The sequence below is a fragment of the Musa acuminata genome, chromosome BXJ1-10 (assembly GCF_036884655.1).
Source record: "Musa acuminata AAA Group cultivar baxijiao chromosome BXJ1-10, Cavendish_Baxijiao_AAA, whole genome shotgun sequence".
Lineage (NCBI taxonomy): Eukaryota > Viridiplantae > Streptophyta > Magnoliopsida > Zingiberales > Musaceae > Musa > Musa acuminata.
The window spans coordinates 21,605,701-21,621,048 of record NC_088336.1 but is presented as its reverse complement, the minus strand read 5'-3'; the positions used below and the strand labels follow the sequence as shown (position 1 = coordinate 21,621,048).

The window sequence follows — 15,348 nt, the reverse complement described above, 5'->3', positions numbered from 1 at the left end:
CGTACTTTAAGGTGTATATCCCTGTAGATATGACTATTCGCATTTTGTGTCAACTTCCTATGGCCGACACCTCAACCATTGCACTACCATCAACACCATCCAACCATCCACCTGTCCATCTCCACACCCTCACCAAATCATGCAGGCTAGAAAACCTACAGAGAATGACTGATTGCTAGTGTCGGATATTTGGGTATTTTTACAGGCTTTAGAGTTCACACCATCCATCCATTCATTATTGTTGCTACTCTGTTGACCCAAAGGTTTTGCATATGGATCTCGGAAAATGGAACAAGCAACAACATTATTTATCTGAAGGTAGAGAAAAGCTAACATCATATTGCCCTTGAATTCTCTATTTTGTGTGGAGATCTATTATGCAAATTCCACCAAAGTTGATGTGATCATCCAAATAAACCCCATAAAGTTTGTGAGGAAGAGGCTAGTTATTGGAAGCTAAGGGCTAAGATTATGTGATTCAAAGTCGATGACCATGTCCATTGGAGGTTCATTTTCTATGAATAATTTAAAATGTGGTATGGGATTTTGCCACTGTAGCAACTATTGGCTCAAATGGTTTTTCTATTCAATCCTACCACACTGCATGATCCATGTATCCGCCTGTCTAGTGAATCTTTTCATGCTTTCTAACATGGCCATCTTAATCTTTACTAAACCAACTAATTCATAGTTATTGCACCAAAAATATTTTTCCTGCACAATTTTGTTTATCCATCAGAAAGGGAATTCATGCATGAATACCTACGTCCTTACAGCCATTAGTACAAGTACCACAAAGATGGTGTGGTGCTGAAGGTAGATTTTCAATAAGCTGTTGAATTTTGATATTATAAAAATACATTATTCAAACTGCCTCAAAAATGGGGCTTTTGACAAAGTTTGATCAAATTAATTTCATCAGTCCTTGAATCACAGAAACTGTTGTGTTCTTGACCTGTGTTCTTGGCAAATGGTTGTTATGTCTTTGGAAGGATCCGTCTTCCTGTTTGCCCTAACCATTAATCTAGAGTAGGATCCTAACTTGCATTAGAAGAAAATTTTGTTAGACGACTTCATGGAAACATTGTTAAGAAATGACTTTATCATATCATCCAATATGTAAATTATGGGATTTATTTTTATTTTTTGCCAAAATGGTGTAGATTACTTGCTAAAACTTTACCCTTATTTTCCTTCTTTATAAGCTCTTAACTGGCATGCATATAATTTTTGAGATGTGATCAGCCACGTCTTTCTTGCTGCATACATAGTGTACTTCGTAAAAAACATGTGTGATTCTTGGTGGAGTGCTATGAGTCAACAGAGACTCTCTTCTACCCTCATCAATGCACTGGCTATCTCCCTCCTAATCATCTGGCTTTTCATGGTTGCACATCTAAAAGTATTCAGCCATCACTGCAACCAGCCCTTTCTAGATGACTTCATCCATTCTTTCTCCACTGTTGCAAAGACAGTCTCAACTTTTGCAGCTGCCCTAAGAAGAAGATAGTATACACTGATTCATGATGCTCTGTGATGAGGCCTTCATGTTTGTCTGTTCCATGGGGTGTGTGGTAGTGTTCCACTGTGCGCTTGTAGTGTAGTCAGCTACCATGAGAAGTGGAAGAGTCATTTTATCTACCACGAGAAATGAAAGAGTTAGGTTTTTCCTAGTCTTAGAATAAATGACCATCGAAGAATTGTCATTCCACTGATTTCTCGTTCTGCTGGTTGTGCTTTTAGATATATGTCAGACATTCAAGCCATGCTCTTAGATTCTTGTGAAATGACAACTGAATCACCATTAGTGTGGAAGTAGGGACTAGATTTGCTTGTTGAAGCTCTATGTGGGAGATGTTTGAAATGTGTTTTATTTGGAATTACGTTTTGTCCAATCACTTGATCACTCCCATTCATCATGCCCATTGCCTTTCGCTGAGAGTTTGTACTGGTGGTTCCTTGAGAGCATTTGAGTTTCTTCTTTGCTTGCGCATGTGGAGGCAACTGACTAGTTTGGATTGTGTCTTATACTATGAAATTCGAACTGTATGATTTACACATGACTTTGTAGAAAAGTTGATTTCTTTTGAGCCTTTTCAGCTGTTTAATAAATCTCAACAGATTTTTTTAGCACAATCATTCATTCAATATCATTAGACAAAAGTACAAGTTCATCTGGCACATCAAAAGAATTGTAAAGGCTCCAAAACTTTGATGCAGAAGTTAATCTAGAAAATTTGCAAGCTTATGTACTTCATTGTTGTTCTCCCTAGTTATATGGCTCCACTTTATCACATTTACATTCACACACCAAGGATTGTTCTTTGTTTGGGATAGGAACTATATCATCAACAAACACACGAAAATATTGTGATACTCAACTGTATATCCTTTTGTAGTCCATCATGAATAATCCAGAATTCTGACATTAACAGAAAGTCTGCAGCGTGAACTGTTTGTTCTCCTCTTATGCTATCATTCATAAAGATTATAAATCCTGAGCTAAGTTTAGCATGAATTGATGCTTGTTATAAAAACTTATTCTTTCAGTATATACTGAGATAAGATTTGCCGATTGAACTTTCAGCCTCTTGATCACCATCTCTTTCCTTTCTTGTTAGTTTAACTGCATGTTATGGCTACATAGAGATAGATGTAAAATGTCAGCTTTCAAGTTCGCAAGTCCTACTGGTTGCTATATGGATTTTGGGTAAGAAGCTTACAGTTAGCACATTCTTGCTTGGCATGATTTCTTTGGATGTTGCTACTTGTACTATTTCCTTATATTTCTCAGTTTAATGTTCATGATGAGAATGAGTAGCATTCAGTGGCTGGTTATATCAGAAGATGTTTAAATTGGTTGCATAAGTTTTTTGTGCCGTAGAAATCTCATATCCCTGATTTTGACAGTTCAAGAAAAATCTAGACCTAGGCATCTGTTGACTCTATGAATAAGTACACTTTTGATGACTTGAAACCAATTATTCTAATAGTGGATAATTTGTAATTGTTTAATCATTGCTGAAATCGGGAACCTTCAATTATCTTTCAGTTAGATGTTTCGAGTCTCAACAAGGTTTATAAGATGTTTTTTTAGTGTTCAGAGAGACCCCTTCAGTGATTTTAGTGCTTGAATTACTATTGTCAGCAAAATGTTAGGTTTCAGAAACTTTCTGGTTTATGGCTCACAAATTACCCAAAAAAAAATAGTGGTAAACATGATCGATCTGTTTAGCCATTTTTCATACTAATATGGAGTGGGGTATCATTCTACTGGAATCTGGATATGAAACAAGATGTTCATACTCATCATGAAATGCTTTTGAACAGCACTTGATCCTTAAATTTCTCAATAGGAGATACAATATGTTAGTGTTTCAGGTGACTGTAATGGATTTCTGCAAGGTATCACTATATTCTGACAAACTTGTGTGTGTTTCTGGGTGAGCCAACTTCTTGATGTGAAAGCATCACCTGCAATTCCATTTCTAATCATGGGTTTTTAGAAATTGTCCAGATTTGGTTTTACATCTGAAATAATTGTTATAGGTATCTTTAGGCAGATTCTGTTTCATTAATGGTTTAAATATATGGTTTTTAATAAATCTCAATGATGATAAAAGATTTATGTAGTCGATCCCAAATAATTAGGGTAGCATAGCATGAAACACTGACAGCATAATCCTTAAATTATGAAGTCACTCATGGCTTCTTGGAGAGATGAACTTGATCTCCTATGCTTTCCATCGCTTTCATTTTCTGCAGGGGCCAAGCTCATAATTTTGACATAAACATCAAATTAATAGAATGCTTTTTTCTTGTCATGCTCGCCAGTATCTTATCTTTCCTGCTATGGTCAGGAAATCTAATGCCTATATGGGAAGTCCACGTAGAAAAGTTGTTCGTATGATCACTAGTGAAAGACGGAGGTTGTAGTCCATATGTCATGACTTATACGGTGATTGAACGTTTCTCCATTCTTTCGTTATATTTTCTTCGTCTTCTCTACAAATCTGGGAATTGACTTAGCAGATCCCAGCAAGCTCCCGGAGAAGGAACAATTGGAGTCGACAAGAAACTATTACTAGGACTTGTTAGGAAGGCTTTTCCTCCACTGCTGCTGCTGCTGCCGAAAACTGGGCTCAATTCCTGCAAGATGCTGAACACGCTGGGGTCGAACGATGGCGAGAACAGCTTCGGAGATATCGGCGGCAGCGCCCACGGCAACGGCGACAGGATCCCCGGGAACGAGGCGGGCCGGTCCAGCGTCGGCCACCGCTCGATCCCCAGCTGGTCCACGCCGTCGGTTCCCGCTCGGTCCCCCGCGTGCGTCGGCGTCGCCCGCTCGAACGCGGCGATGCGGGAGGCGGGGGAGAGCTCGCCGGTGGGCGAAGGGTCGGCGGAGGAACTCGGGCCCGTGAGCCGCTGGACCAGAGTCATGAACTCGCCGGGCAGGGCGTGGATGATCTTGGGGGAGACGGCGTAGATGACGAGGGGAACGCGTGGCGGCGGTGCCACCGGGGGCTTCTTGATCTTGTAGGAGTCTTTGAAGACCTTGAGTGGGGTGGGCCTGGGGCCTTGGACCTGCCGGCGCGGCGATGGCCGGGATTCCGAGGGATCCATGGTCTTCTCGAGCAAGGCTGAAGAGTGAGGAGGCGAGGAAGAATCCGCACAAAACACGGAATGGCTCGCTGGATGGACAGCGTTGCCGCATGCAAAGGCAAAACAGGAAGACCAAGATGGAGTTGGACGAACAACGTGCGTCGAGCTGCTCATTTAACATATGCGGAGGAAGTCATCAATACCGTCGTTTGGTGTCGTCGGATCATCTGACATGACCCGTTCTCTATCAGATACCCTTTGACTCTTACAAAACAACATTATAAACATGCTCGATAATAACCTTTGGATGCTTAAGCTAGAAACGAAGAGTTTAGAGGTAAATACACACCGAGAGAGGGAAATATTGGCTTTCAGATGTCATCCTTGTCATCATCAAGTAGATCGGGCATGTTTTGATTAGATTTCGTGACTCTGGAAATTTGATGAGCTCACTTTTCACTGGATATTCGAGTCAGATTTGAGATGAGAGAATAAAATGGATCTAAAACGAGTTCGAATACTTATGATCTAATCACGATAATAATATAATAAAATAAAATTTACTAAGTGTTAAGTTGGACTTTCATCAGAGTCGTCTTAATCTAATAAATACTTATCCTCCGCCGCCGTCCTGTCCACGCCGCCCCGGCCTTCCCCGCCGGAGCTCGAGTTCGTCAAGCGCATCCAGCCCAAGCTGTCTGAGATCCGTCGGGCCTGCTCGTCGCCGGACTTCAGCAGGAGGGTGCTCGAGAAGTGGAGTCCCAAGGCCACCATCCGCATCGATCTGTCCGCCATCCGAAACGCTATCGTCTCAGAGGTGGACGAGGTCGGGGCGGTCCTCGATGTCGGCAAGGTCAAGGGCCACAGCTGGAGGATGGTGCGGTGGAAGGGGGTGGAGGAGGAGGAGCAAGGGAGGGAGTGGGAGCCCATTCGGATCCTCAAGACAGGGCTGAAGGAGTTGGAACGGAAGAGCCAGTCCACGAGCAACGAGCTCGTCGAAAAACTGAAATCGAGCCTGGTGAGTTCACTTGTCTTCCGTAATAGTGCATTAATCCCAGGAGAAAAAAAGATTAAAAACCCTAAGCATTCAATAAATCAAGAAGATTTGTCGAATGCTTAGGTTTTTTATTTTTCTTTTATTTTTCTGCAAATTATGCTCAAAGCATGAGAATTTAAGATTTGGGAGGTTATCAAGATGTGACAAACTTGGTAATTTTGGTTGAACTGCCAAGATGCTAGATTGAGCTTAAGAAAACCATGGATTCTCTCCTGTATAACTGCAAAATCTGAGGGCACTATACTGGAACTACAATATGTGGAGAAGGCAACTGAGACAACTGATGGAATCATAATATTCCCTTGATTTCTCACTATCAATTGCGATGTGTTCAACTTCTTTATGAAAATGAATTCTTCCGATTCCTTCTCTTTGTGGGGCTTCTTTTTTGCTATTTTTGCAGCATGTTATATCTTTTGCTAATAATTGATGCTTCACCATATCCAAATTCATTAGATACTTGATTTGCTGATTATAGTTGATAGAGGCAAAAAATTACTTTAATTTAAGCATTTTGAATGATGTGGGTGGCGGGGCCGCAGCAGTTGAGTGACAAAGAGAGGAGTGAAGAGGGAGATGAAGAGTGGAGTAGAGAGGACAACAGAGAGCAGAAAGAGAGAGAGAGAGAGAGAGAGATGTTGCTTGTGATCCCTAAAAGTCCACGATTCTACCTTAAAAAACAATAAAATTGTCGCTTAAATAATGGAAAAAAGAAGATGCGGGTGGCCCAATTTACACATGGACTGGTGGAATACTGTTGGTATTATTCAGTCTGGATGAAATTGAGTTCCTTTTTAGACTTTACGTATTGAGTTACTATGAATAAACCTTTTCCAAATCAGAATTTTTTTTGTGATTTGCTGTATGTTGATTAATCTGGCATACATTCCATCTGAAAGTATCATTTTTTATTTGCTGTTATCTTTGTGTTGCAGGGATCATTTGTGAAGGAGCGCCAAGAGTCGAAGGTTGGTTGTAGGTTGTCTTTTTATTTCTGTTATTTTATTGTTTAATGTCATATAGAATATTGTCCATTCAATATAGTACCTAATGCAAATGTGATACCTGAGCTTAATTCATTATATTATATGTTCGAAATTAGAGAACAGGGAAGGAAGAAGTAGACTAGCGATAGAAAATGGAAGATATCTAACTGCACAAGGGCTCTTCTCTCCCTGTTGATATCTAAATGAGACTTAAGCTGAAAAATTCAACTTAAAACATGGCTTAGATAAGCTCTAAAATAGGAGCTAAAAAATATGGACCCAAATTCATAAAAAAATTCATGTAAAAAAATCTTAAGCTATACCTAAAATCAAGGATTGAAATATCGTACCGTATCGGAGTTTCGACATTCACTTGGTACGATACGATACTATATACCTAGCGGTATATCGTTCGGTATATATATATATATATATATAATAAAATAAAAATTCGGCGACAAGCAACGTCGCCTCTCTCTTCTCCCTAGGCGGGGCGACGTCGCCTTGACAACATCACATATATATATATATCGTCTTGTAACCGGCAATCCATGTACCGGTCTATTGATGGATCGGTACGTATCACCCGTACCGGTCGGTATTTTTCAAAATTGAAGACCTTGCCTAAAATGACAATTCAATCTAAGTAGGAGCCAACCAGACATATCTAAAACTTGACTATAATGTAACATGATTATGACTCACCTATGGAGAAGACTAAACAGCTCCTGCATCATTATTTGCATCAAGTTTAAAAAGAAACTTATTCATGAGAATTATAGTGCACACAGCATTTGTCTATTATTGTTAAATACTAATGTTTTTCTGATATATGAGACATGTCATTGATGTGCTAAAGAATCTGGTTATCTATTGCAGGAAGTTCCACCATTGGATCTACCTGAACTTTTGGCATATTTTGTTAAGCAATCTGGGCCATTTTTCAATCAGCTTGGAATACGGCAAGGTACACAAATTGTTTATTGAACCCCTAGATTTCTGTTTAATTTATTTACCATTCATGTACATGCTTTTAACATATCTTGTTCTGTAATTTGGGCCAGCCTTGGCGTAACCATCTTGTGAAATCATTTCAAATGGGTAGCCGATAATGCTGCCTTTGGATTTCAGATCTTTAAGCAAGCACATATTGCTTGTTTCTGATTTCATCATCTACTTAAGCTCCAATTGATTCTTAACTAGTCTGCCTCTCCCTGATAAAATTTGTTTGAGCACAACTTTACGTAAAAATTTCGTAAATTATCATTTATATTACAATTTCTTTGTTCTCGTTTGCATGGGATTTATTTCTTATCCAAAGGGCACACTGCATAATTTCTTCTTCTATTTATTCTTGTAGACTTGCACATTAATTTTACTCAATGTGTTAACACAATCTTGATGGAAACAAACTCTAGTTTGTGTACAAATTGCCATTTGGAACTTTCTGCTTCTGTTGGAATAATATTAGACATGGTCTAAAGTTTCTTTAATCTGTGATGAAAAAAAGGCTTAGACAACATTTATTTACTTGTTTGTAGCTATTAGTCCCCATTATGGAACAATGCAAATTTTATCTCCTTTTTTTTTTTTAATGTTTGATGTGGCTGAAGTAGCAAATGCTGAAACTGAGCTAGAACTGCTGCCTTAATGGTCTACTTCAGACAAAAGACCAAAGCTGAAACCAATATTAAAACTTCAAACCATGATTTCAGACATATTTCCTAATATCTGTTTTTAATCTGTTGGATATTGCACAAGCTAACTTTGATCATGATCGATGTCTTCATAATTCTTATTCTCTCAGTTTTTAGATGACAGTTTCCACACCTCTGAGGATCAATATAATCTTTTATGATGGTAATAAGTTGTTTGAAACACTGCATAGATTTGGGCTGTCCCGTTTGTTTAGATTACTACCTTGACAAGGCAGTATGGATTTCCAACATGTATCACATGAGTATTTTAATTAGAATTAAGATGGCACTTTAAAAGTTTTGTTTTTGTTGAATCTGAATGTACTTAGACATATATCATGAGGCTATCCAAATAAGATAGTTGAGTTGTTTTTAAATAAGTTGTGTACTATATACATTCTGTATGTTTGAGCACAATGCCTTCTTTAATAGCTACTTGAGCTCCAGATGACACTGAACAAGAAAAGTATATTCTATAATGAGAAGCTTATGATTGCTTGTCTATGTTCCAGACTTGAATACTTTCAGCTTTAGCGTGTTGATTCTGCTCGTGTTTATTCAACAATTAGAACTGTATACTTCTGGATATTATGTGTTCCAAGTGGATTATTGATGAGATTTTCTAATCTTTTACTGAAATTATATTTATTAATGTATTCATTTCCATTACTTTTCAGTGGTTGGTTATATAGCATCTCATGTTATGGTTTACTGGATGCAGATATATGTGACAAAATTGTGGAAGCTTTATGCAGTAGGCGCAAAGATCAACTCATGTATCATTCTCTTTCTGCAAAGGACACATCCTTACCTGGAAATGAGAACAGTGATGAACTTGATTTGAGAATAGCCAGTGTGCTCGAAAGCATGACCTTGGTGAACAAAATGGTAAAGCCGCGAGTTATCGGTGCCTTTAAAATGTGCCGTGTTGAGATCCCCACATTTAGCTCCTATGAGAGCTTAGTTATTAGGGTAGAGAAATGGACATCTTGGACTAGTTATTAGCAAATGTTAAAACCTCTCTTAATATTATGTTGAACAATTTATGTTTTCTCTAGAGATTCACTTTTCAAGTATTGAACTCGGTCTATGGTTGGACCAATTCGTGTGCGGTTCATCATTCTAGTATGTCGCATTTTGGTATGTCAAATTATCTATAATAATACAATTTGGAGAGGGACGAGAAGGAGGAGAAGGATGAGAAAAAGAGGAGATGGAGAAGACGGTGGCAAGAAGGTGGAGAGCGATCTAGATCGCGAGAAGGTGGAGAAAGGTCTATATTTTATTTTCTTCCTCAGATAATTCTTTTGTTTCTTCTGTACATGACCTAGCAATTGTATATTACCTAAACATTTGTGGTTCATTCACACATATATAATTCTATTATTAATGAAGAATTGGTAAAATAAATAAATAAATTAGTTGTTTTTTTAATTTTTTTAAATTCATGAGCAGCTTATCCAATTATAATGTTGGACATTGTAATAATAGTATTTATAAGCAAATGTTTGAATAGATCTCGACTTGGGTTATCCTACCAACCCTATGTCGAAGTCTCCAAAGCGATGTCGTGTCTCTCACGCACTTGATATGTACTTAGTCGACCAAATCCCCTCGATCGATCGATACTAGTAAAAATATGTTTTTATATTTGTTATCACATAATTTGACATATTCGTTTTTCAAATATTATTACGATATCGAATTCCTAAGTCGACTCAATCCGCTCGATCGATTGATACTAGTAAAAATATGTTTTTGTGTTTGTTATCACATAATTTGACATATTCGTTTTTCAAATATTATTACGATATTGAATTCCTAGGTAGACTCTTACAAAATAACATATATCGAATTCCTAAGTCGACTCTTACAAACATGCGTTTGTCTTTGTCATCACATAATCTGACATATCCATATGATTATAGTATCGAATTCTTAAGTCGACTCTTACAAAATGACATAGCTTAATAACTTAAGTGAGTTAAATCCAAAGAGTTTAAAGGTAAGTTCGTACCTAAAGATCAAAGTAATCCCTTCAAACGTCATTCCATTCCAACTGAACATGCTTATCATCATCATCATCATCTTCTTGATCGGACAAACTTAGGTGTCTCACTAGAGATCAACTTAATAGTAGTAGCCCAATGATTCATGCAACTAAACAAAGATTAGCATCTTATTAGTGATCCAGTTCTTAAGAGGTGACAACCATTATGTGACATTGGTCAACATTAACAGTTGTATCAGTATTATAAATCTTGCATGACTTGGCTGCAATGGAATTAGGGTTTCTCCAACTGTGATGGTGGATGCTGTCATAATGGTAAGCTTGGGCTCCTCCAAAGGCTTAAATAGACCTCAACTTGGGTTAGCCTACCAACTCCACGTTAAAGTCTCCAAAGCGATGCCGTCTCTCACGTAAAATATCCACTATCCTTCATGTGATCAAACAAAGATCAACCCAAACGAATATTACTCAGTGCAAAATATATTACAAGGATTAGCTTGATGTAGAGTCCAATAATTAAGATAGAGCTAACTTGAATTTGTACGCCCATGCATCAAAATAATTGTCATCGGACCACCTTCAACGATAGAATAATTCGCATGCACATCGTTCTCAATAAGTGGCATACGAAAGGAGGAGACCAACTCCACAAGAAATTGACCGCTGAATCCAATTCTACACCTTTCCCTCCCTCAACTCAGGGATTGTCCCAAACTTTGATTAGGTCACTAACACTTCAACATCACGAGATGATGGCACATGGACATGAGAGCTCAAAACCCTAGGAAATTGTACGTGCTCACAGGCATTGGACTATTGTGGGTGTGGGGAAGACTCCAAGGGCACAACCTTTTCCTTTTGACACTCATTAACGAGCTGTATCCAATAATTCAGCACTACGAGACGTGTCACCTTTTGCTTTGCACTTACATGCTTTTGAGCCACCAAGAAGAAAGCCATGTTAGCATCACAAATGATTGAGTTGTTGTTATATCCCCACATAGTAAGTAGCCATTTCATCTCGAGAGTACAAACGATTCATCGGATTTTTTTTTCTTAACAAAGTCACATATATTTGAATTGTGAAATATTATCAATAATTATTTCGTTAAACACAAAATCGATTCATCGATAATGATGTATAGAGTGATATATATCGTGAAATCCTTTAAATTTTAGGGTAACAGAGTGATATATATGTTTAAATTCTATGTTAATAGTAAGTTTATGGGATTGAATTTCATTTTCACTTCTTATCCTTTGAAAAAAAAAATCTAGAATTACTAATAAACATCCACTAAGCTTAGATTCGACAAACTTTGGAGCTACTGCCACTACGATCACTACTATCATAATCCAACAAAATAGGAGAGATGATGATCGATGATGATGCATCGAGTGACGTATATTGCGATGTTGATCTTGGTCCAAAGAGCAGGAAGGTGAGGTGTGTTAGCTTTTTTTTTGGTGTCTTTTGGATGAGCATCTTTTGAATGATCTCAAGTACTATGATATATTACTCAAGCAAAGAGAGAGAGAGAGAGAGAGAGAGAGAGAGAGAGGGAAAATTTTAGGATAAAATTTTGGAATATTGAGCTAATAATGTAATGTGGAGAATGGATACTGAAAGAAAGGCTGAGAAGCAAAAGAGAAGTAGTGATTTGGCCACCCACCCACCCGAGACAAAGCCCCACGAAACACGGTATAGGGTTTGTCTTTGTCCAAACCCTAAACATCACTTTCTGCAACAGAAGAGACTCTTAATTAGTGAAGACTTCATTTGAGCTTTACTTTTCTTTCGGATGAGAACAAAGGTTATTAATGAGAGTAGATGATTATAACTACTCAAACCCGTCCTTTAATTCTTTTCCTCCTCCCATGGATTACAACCTTGTCCTATAGGTTCTATGAGTCACGAACAGCGAGTGCATTAGCTACTTTGTAATCTGTGTGTGTGTGTGTGTGAGTGCTCAAAATACAATTCAAACTCATGGGAACAAGATGGTTGAGAGAGACAATAGTTTAATCCTAGTGTCAATTCCTTTGAGAACACATGTCCCCAAGGAAGGATTCAAATGTTGTTTAGATTAGATTCCCCTCCCCCCTCCTAACCTTCAAGACAAGACCTCTCTTCTTCCTCTTGATGATGGTCTTCGTGTGTCATCATCTGGAGCAGTACTATTTTCTCGAGAAGAATCACATGCTGATCTTATGAATACCTACAAAATCTTCATTCTTATCTTCTTCTCCACCTAACGCTAGCATCATCGAGAGGGTCTGAACTTGCATCATTGCAATAGTAAATCAAGAACTTGACGACTTGCACGTAGCTCTGTGTGTGTAGTACATATAGCACTTATCTATGGATCTATCTATCATCCACTCTTTTCCATAGAAGGTACTTTCAATTCTTACACAAGCATACATCTATTATTACATTTCTTTATCTCAAGATCCAAAATGTATTATTCAACCTAAGATAGACATGTCGTACATATTACAACACAAGCATGCATGAACGTAAGCTATCAAACACGAACTATGAATCATGTGTACACACGTGCTAAACTTGCCTATGCAAGTCTTGTACCAAAATCCACACCATTTTTTTGGGTCCTATATTCAATGCCAATGACACCCACCCATAAAAAGTGATGTACTTTGTGATTCACATTGAATGCAATTGGATCTCTATACCCATATCGTACTTACTTCCCTTCATAACACATGAGAAACTATATACATAATATAATTTTTTTTACCCTTCTTATTAACATCTCGCTTATAAGAATTATATATCTCTTATCCTTTCTGAGATTTATAAGCGATTTAGAGAGAAATATTTTATTAACGCTCGATAACAATTTGGAAAGAGCAAGTAGCATCAAATTCATCTTGGGATCGATTCATCGATCCAATCGGCAGCCCTGTCATGATCTCATCCATGTTGTGTGTTTGAGAGCAAAGGAAATTGTGGCAGAGACCAAAAGAGATGGCATCATGATTAATGCTTTAAGTCCCAAGCAAACACAACACGATGGAAGAGCATGTGTTGTCCTGATCCATTTGCGTGTTCATTGCCACTGGACTCCACATAGCAAATCCCCTCCGACTTGTCTATGTGGGTAGGTGTTTGGATTGCATGGAAGCTGAGGGAAACCTGTGCATTCCTCGTGTCGAAAATCGTCATGGAAACGATCCAAAAGATACGAGATAAGGTGAGATCTGATTATTGAATTCTGGAAATAATAATGGGAATAAAAAAAAGATGGAGATGGGGGCGGCCACCGACAACGACGGCGGGTCGAAGTGGAGACGGCCACGCGCGGCCGCTGCTCTCCCATTGGTCGCGGGCTTGACTTCTGGCCGCGGCGGGACCCGCACGTCACCGCCGAGGGCCCTGCACCCACCGAATCCTCCTCGGTCCTACCGTCCCGCGTCGCGTCGGCTCGGCCGGATCCCCTGCAGCGCCCGCTACACCCGTAGCGGTCCGACGTCTCGAGGAGGGCGCGGGAACCGTACGCGTCGTTGTGGGACCCGACAGCGTTACGTGTCCCCCAGCCCTCTCCCGTCGACGCGGTGGGCCCCGCGGACAATTAGTTGGGGCCCCGGGGCGACGTGTGACCACCACCACCCTTCGCGCGCTTGCGGATAGATTTCGTCGCGGTGCTCGCCGGCGCTCCCACCCACCCCTCCGTACGAGGCGGCAAGAGCGTAGTCATCTCTCTCTCTCTCTCTCTCTCTCTCTCTCTCTCTCTCTCTCTCTCTTCTCCTCGGAGCCAGACATGCTTCGTGTGAGTACGAAGAGAAAGTAGCATTGATGCATTCGCGCTGTCCCCAGCGGTTGACCAATAGATCTCCCGGAACAGTGTGGGGAGAGAGATGGTTCGAGGTGCGCAGGCTGCAATGTCTGCCGATGGGCTGCCATCTCAGACGAAGAGCATTCAAGGTTTGGTTTGATCGACGACCTTTCTGACACACAGAATTTAATAGCAGCGGGGCTGTCACTAAATGAATCAATACACGCACAGAAAGCTTCTTCAAGGAAAATAAAAGAAAAGCTTCAGCCTTTTTACTACATGCATGAGATCAGCGAAAAGCTCGGAAGGGTTGTCCTGTGAGATCGATAAGGGAACCAACCACGGGGAGCCACCGAGTCCCGTTCACGTGGGTGCAGATCGGTCGATCCTGAGGAGCAAGTTTAAGTATCATGTCTCTCCTCTCCATGATTGGGTACACACGAATCGGATCGACTGAAGCTAATCGAGATAGCGCTGTGCGTGGCTCCTTAATTTAGAGACAGCACCGGCATACTCTCATCCGAACACAGTATCGCACTGCAGTGCTACAGTTCCCCCTCTTATCTTCTCTCCCTCCCTACTGCACATTTGGCTTTCTTTCAAGTCTACATTTACAGGGACGACAGAGAACTGCAGCCATGACGCCTTGTGTAAGAGCATGTTGCCCCCACCACAGCCGAAGGAGGGGAAAGGATTCAGATAGCAGCCCACGACATGGTCTCCGTCATTTACATGAGAATGGTCTGTAATAAAAAGGGTGTAAAAGTCTGTACATGCATCCCACGGCAGATCGAGTCTCGTTTCATTTGCCATGATCATCCGGAACTTGGAGATGGGTCCGAGTTGATACCCCGTCCTCATCATCTACTTCATCCTTTTGTGGAGCCTTTTGACTTGGCATGCAACTCCACAGCGGCCTCATACTTCGATGAAAACATGTGCTATTTGCATCCATTAAAGAAGATTGTGGCTAGTGAGGGAGAAAAAGTGTCGCAGCTGGGAACATTGTACACACAAAAAAGCTCAGTCAGATCATAAATTTCCCTCGGCGTAATTGGCACCAAAGAAAGATAAACAAGGAGTAGTGCAACGCTGCAAGATATGCTTTGTGGCTGTGGAAGCTCTATAGAGGAAAAAATATCACGAGACTCGGAGTTGCGTCTTCAGGATGACTACTCAAAAGAAAAAAGGGATC

General features: G+C 39.9%; 2 protein-coding genes across 3 annotated transcripts; one reads left to right on the top strand and one right to left on the bottom strand.

The window, feature by feature from the left end:
* Window positions 1-3,951: 3,951 nt before the first annotated feature.
* On the bottom strand, window positions 3,952-4,776 carry LOC104000538 (protein MKS1). The gene has a single exon (XM_009422622.3). It carries the CDS (start codon window positions 4,774-4,776, stop codon window positions 4,006-4,008), a length of 771 nt encoding a protein of 256 aa, XP_009420897.3. The 3' UTR covers window positions 3,952-4,005.
* Window positions 4,777-4,827: 51 nt separating this feature from the next.
* On the top strand, window positions 4,828-9,446 carry LOC135595475 (digalactosyldiacylglycerol synthase 1, chloroplastic-like). 2 transcript variants are annotated; one of them, XM_065086421.1, is made up of 4 exons: window positions 4,828-5,620; window positions 6,595-6,627; window positions 7,525-7,612; window positions 9,064-9,399. In XM_065086421.1, exons 1-4 carry the CDS (start codon window positions 5,477-5,479, stop codon window positions 9,345-9,347), a joined length of 549 nt encoding a protein of 182 aa, XP_064942493.1. In that variant the 5' UTR covers window positions 4,828-5,476; the 3' UTR covers window positions 9,348-9,399. The 2 variants fall into 2 exon arrangements, with proteins under 2 accessions (XP_064942493.1, XP_064942494.1); XM_065086422.1 differs by lacking the exon at window positions 6,595-6,627 and having other exon boundaries at window positions 9,064-9,446.
* Window positions 9,447-15,348: the final 5,902 nt, after the last annotated feature.

Bases quoted from the DNA above. Each gene is read 5' to 3' on its own strand.
- LOC104000538 (XM_009422622.3), bottom strand. From the start codon at position 4,776: ATGAGCAGCTCGACGCACGTTGTTCGTCCAACTCCATCTTGGTCTTCC.
- LOC135595475 (XM_065086421.1), top strand. From the start codon at position 5,477: ATGGTGCGGTGGAAGGGGGTGGAGGAGGAGGAGCAAGGGAGGGAGTGG. The intron at 5,621-6,594 runs GTGAGTTCACTT...TTTGTGTTGCAG, and splicing joins AAAAACTGAAATCGAGCCTG to GGATCATTTGTGAAGGAGCG. The intron at 6,628-7,524 runs GTTGGTTGTAGG...TATCTATTGCAG, and splicing joins AGGAGCGCCAAGAGTCGAAG to GAAGTTCCACCATTGGATCT.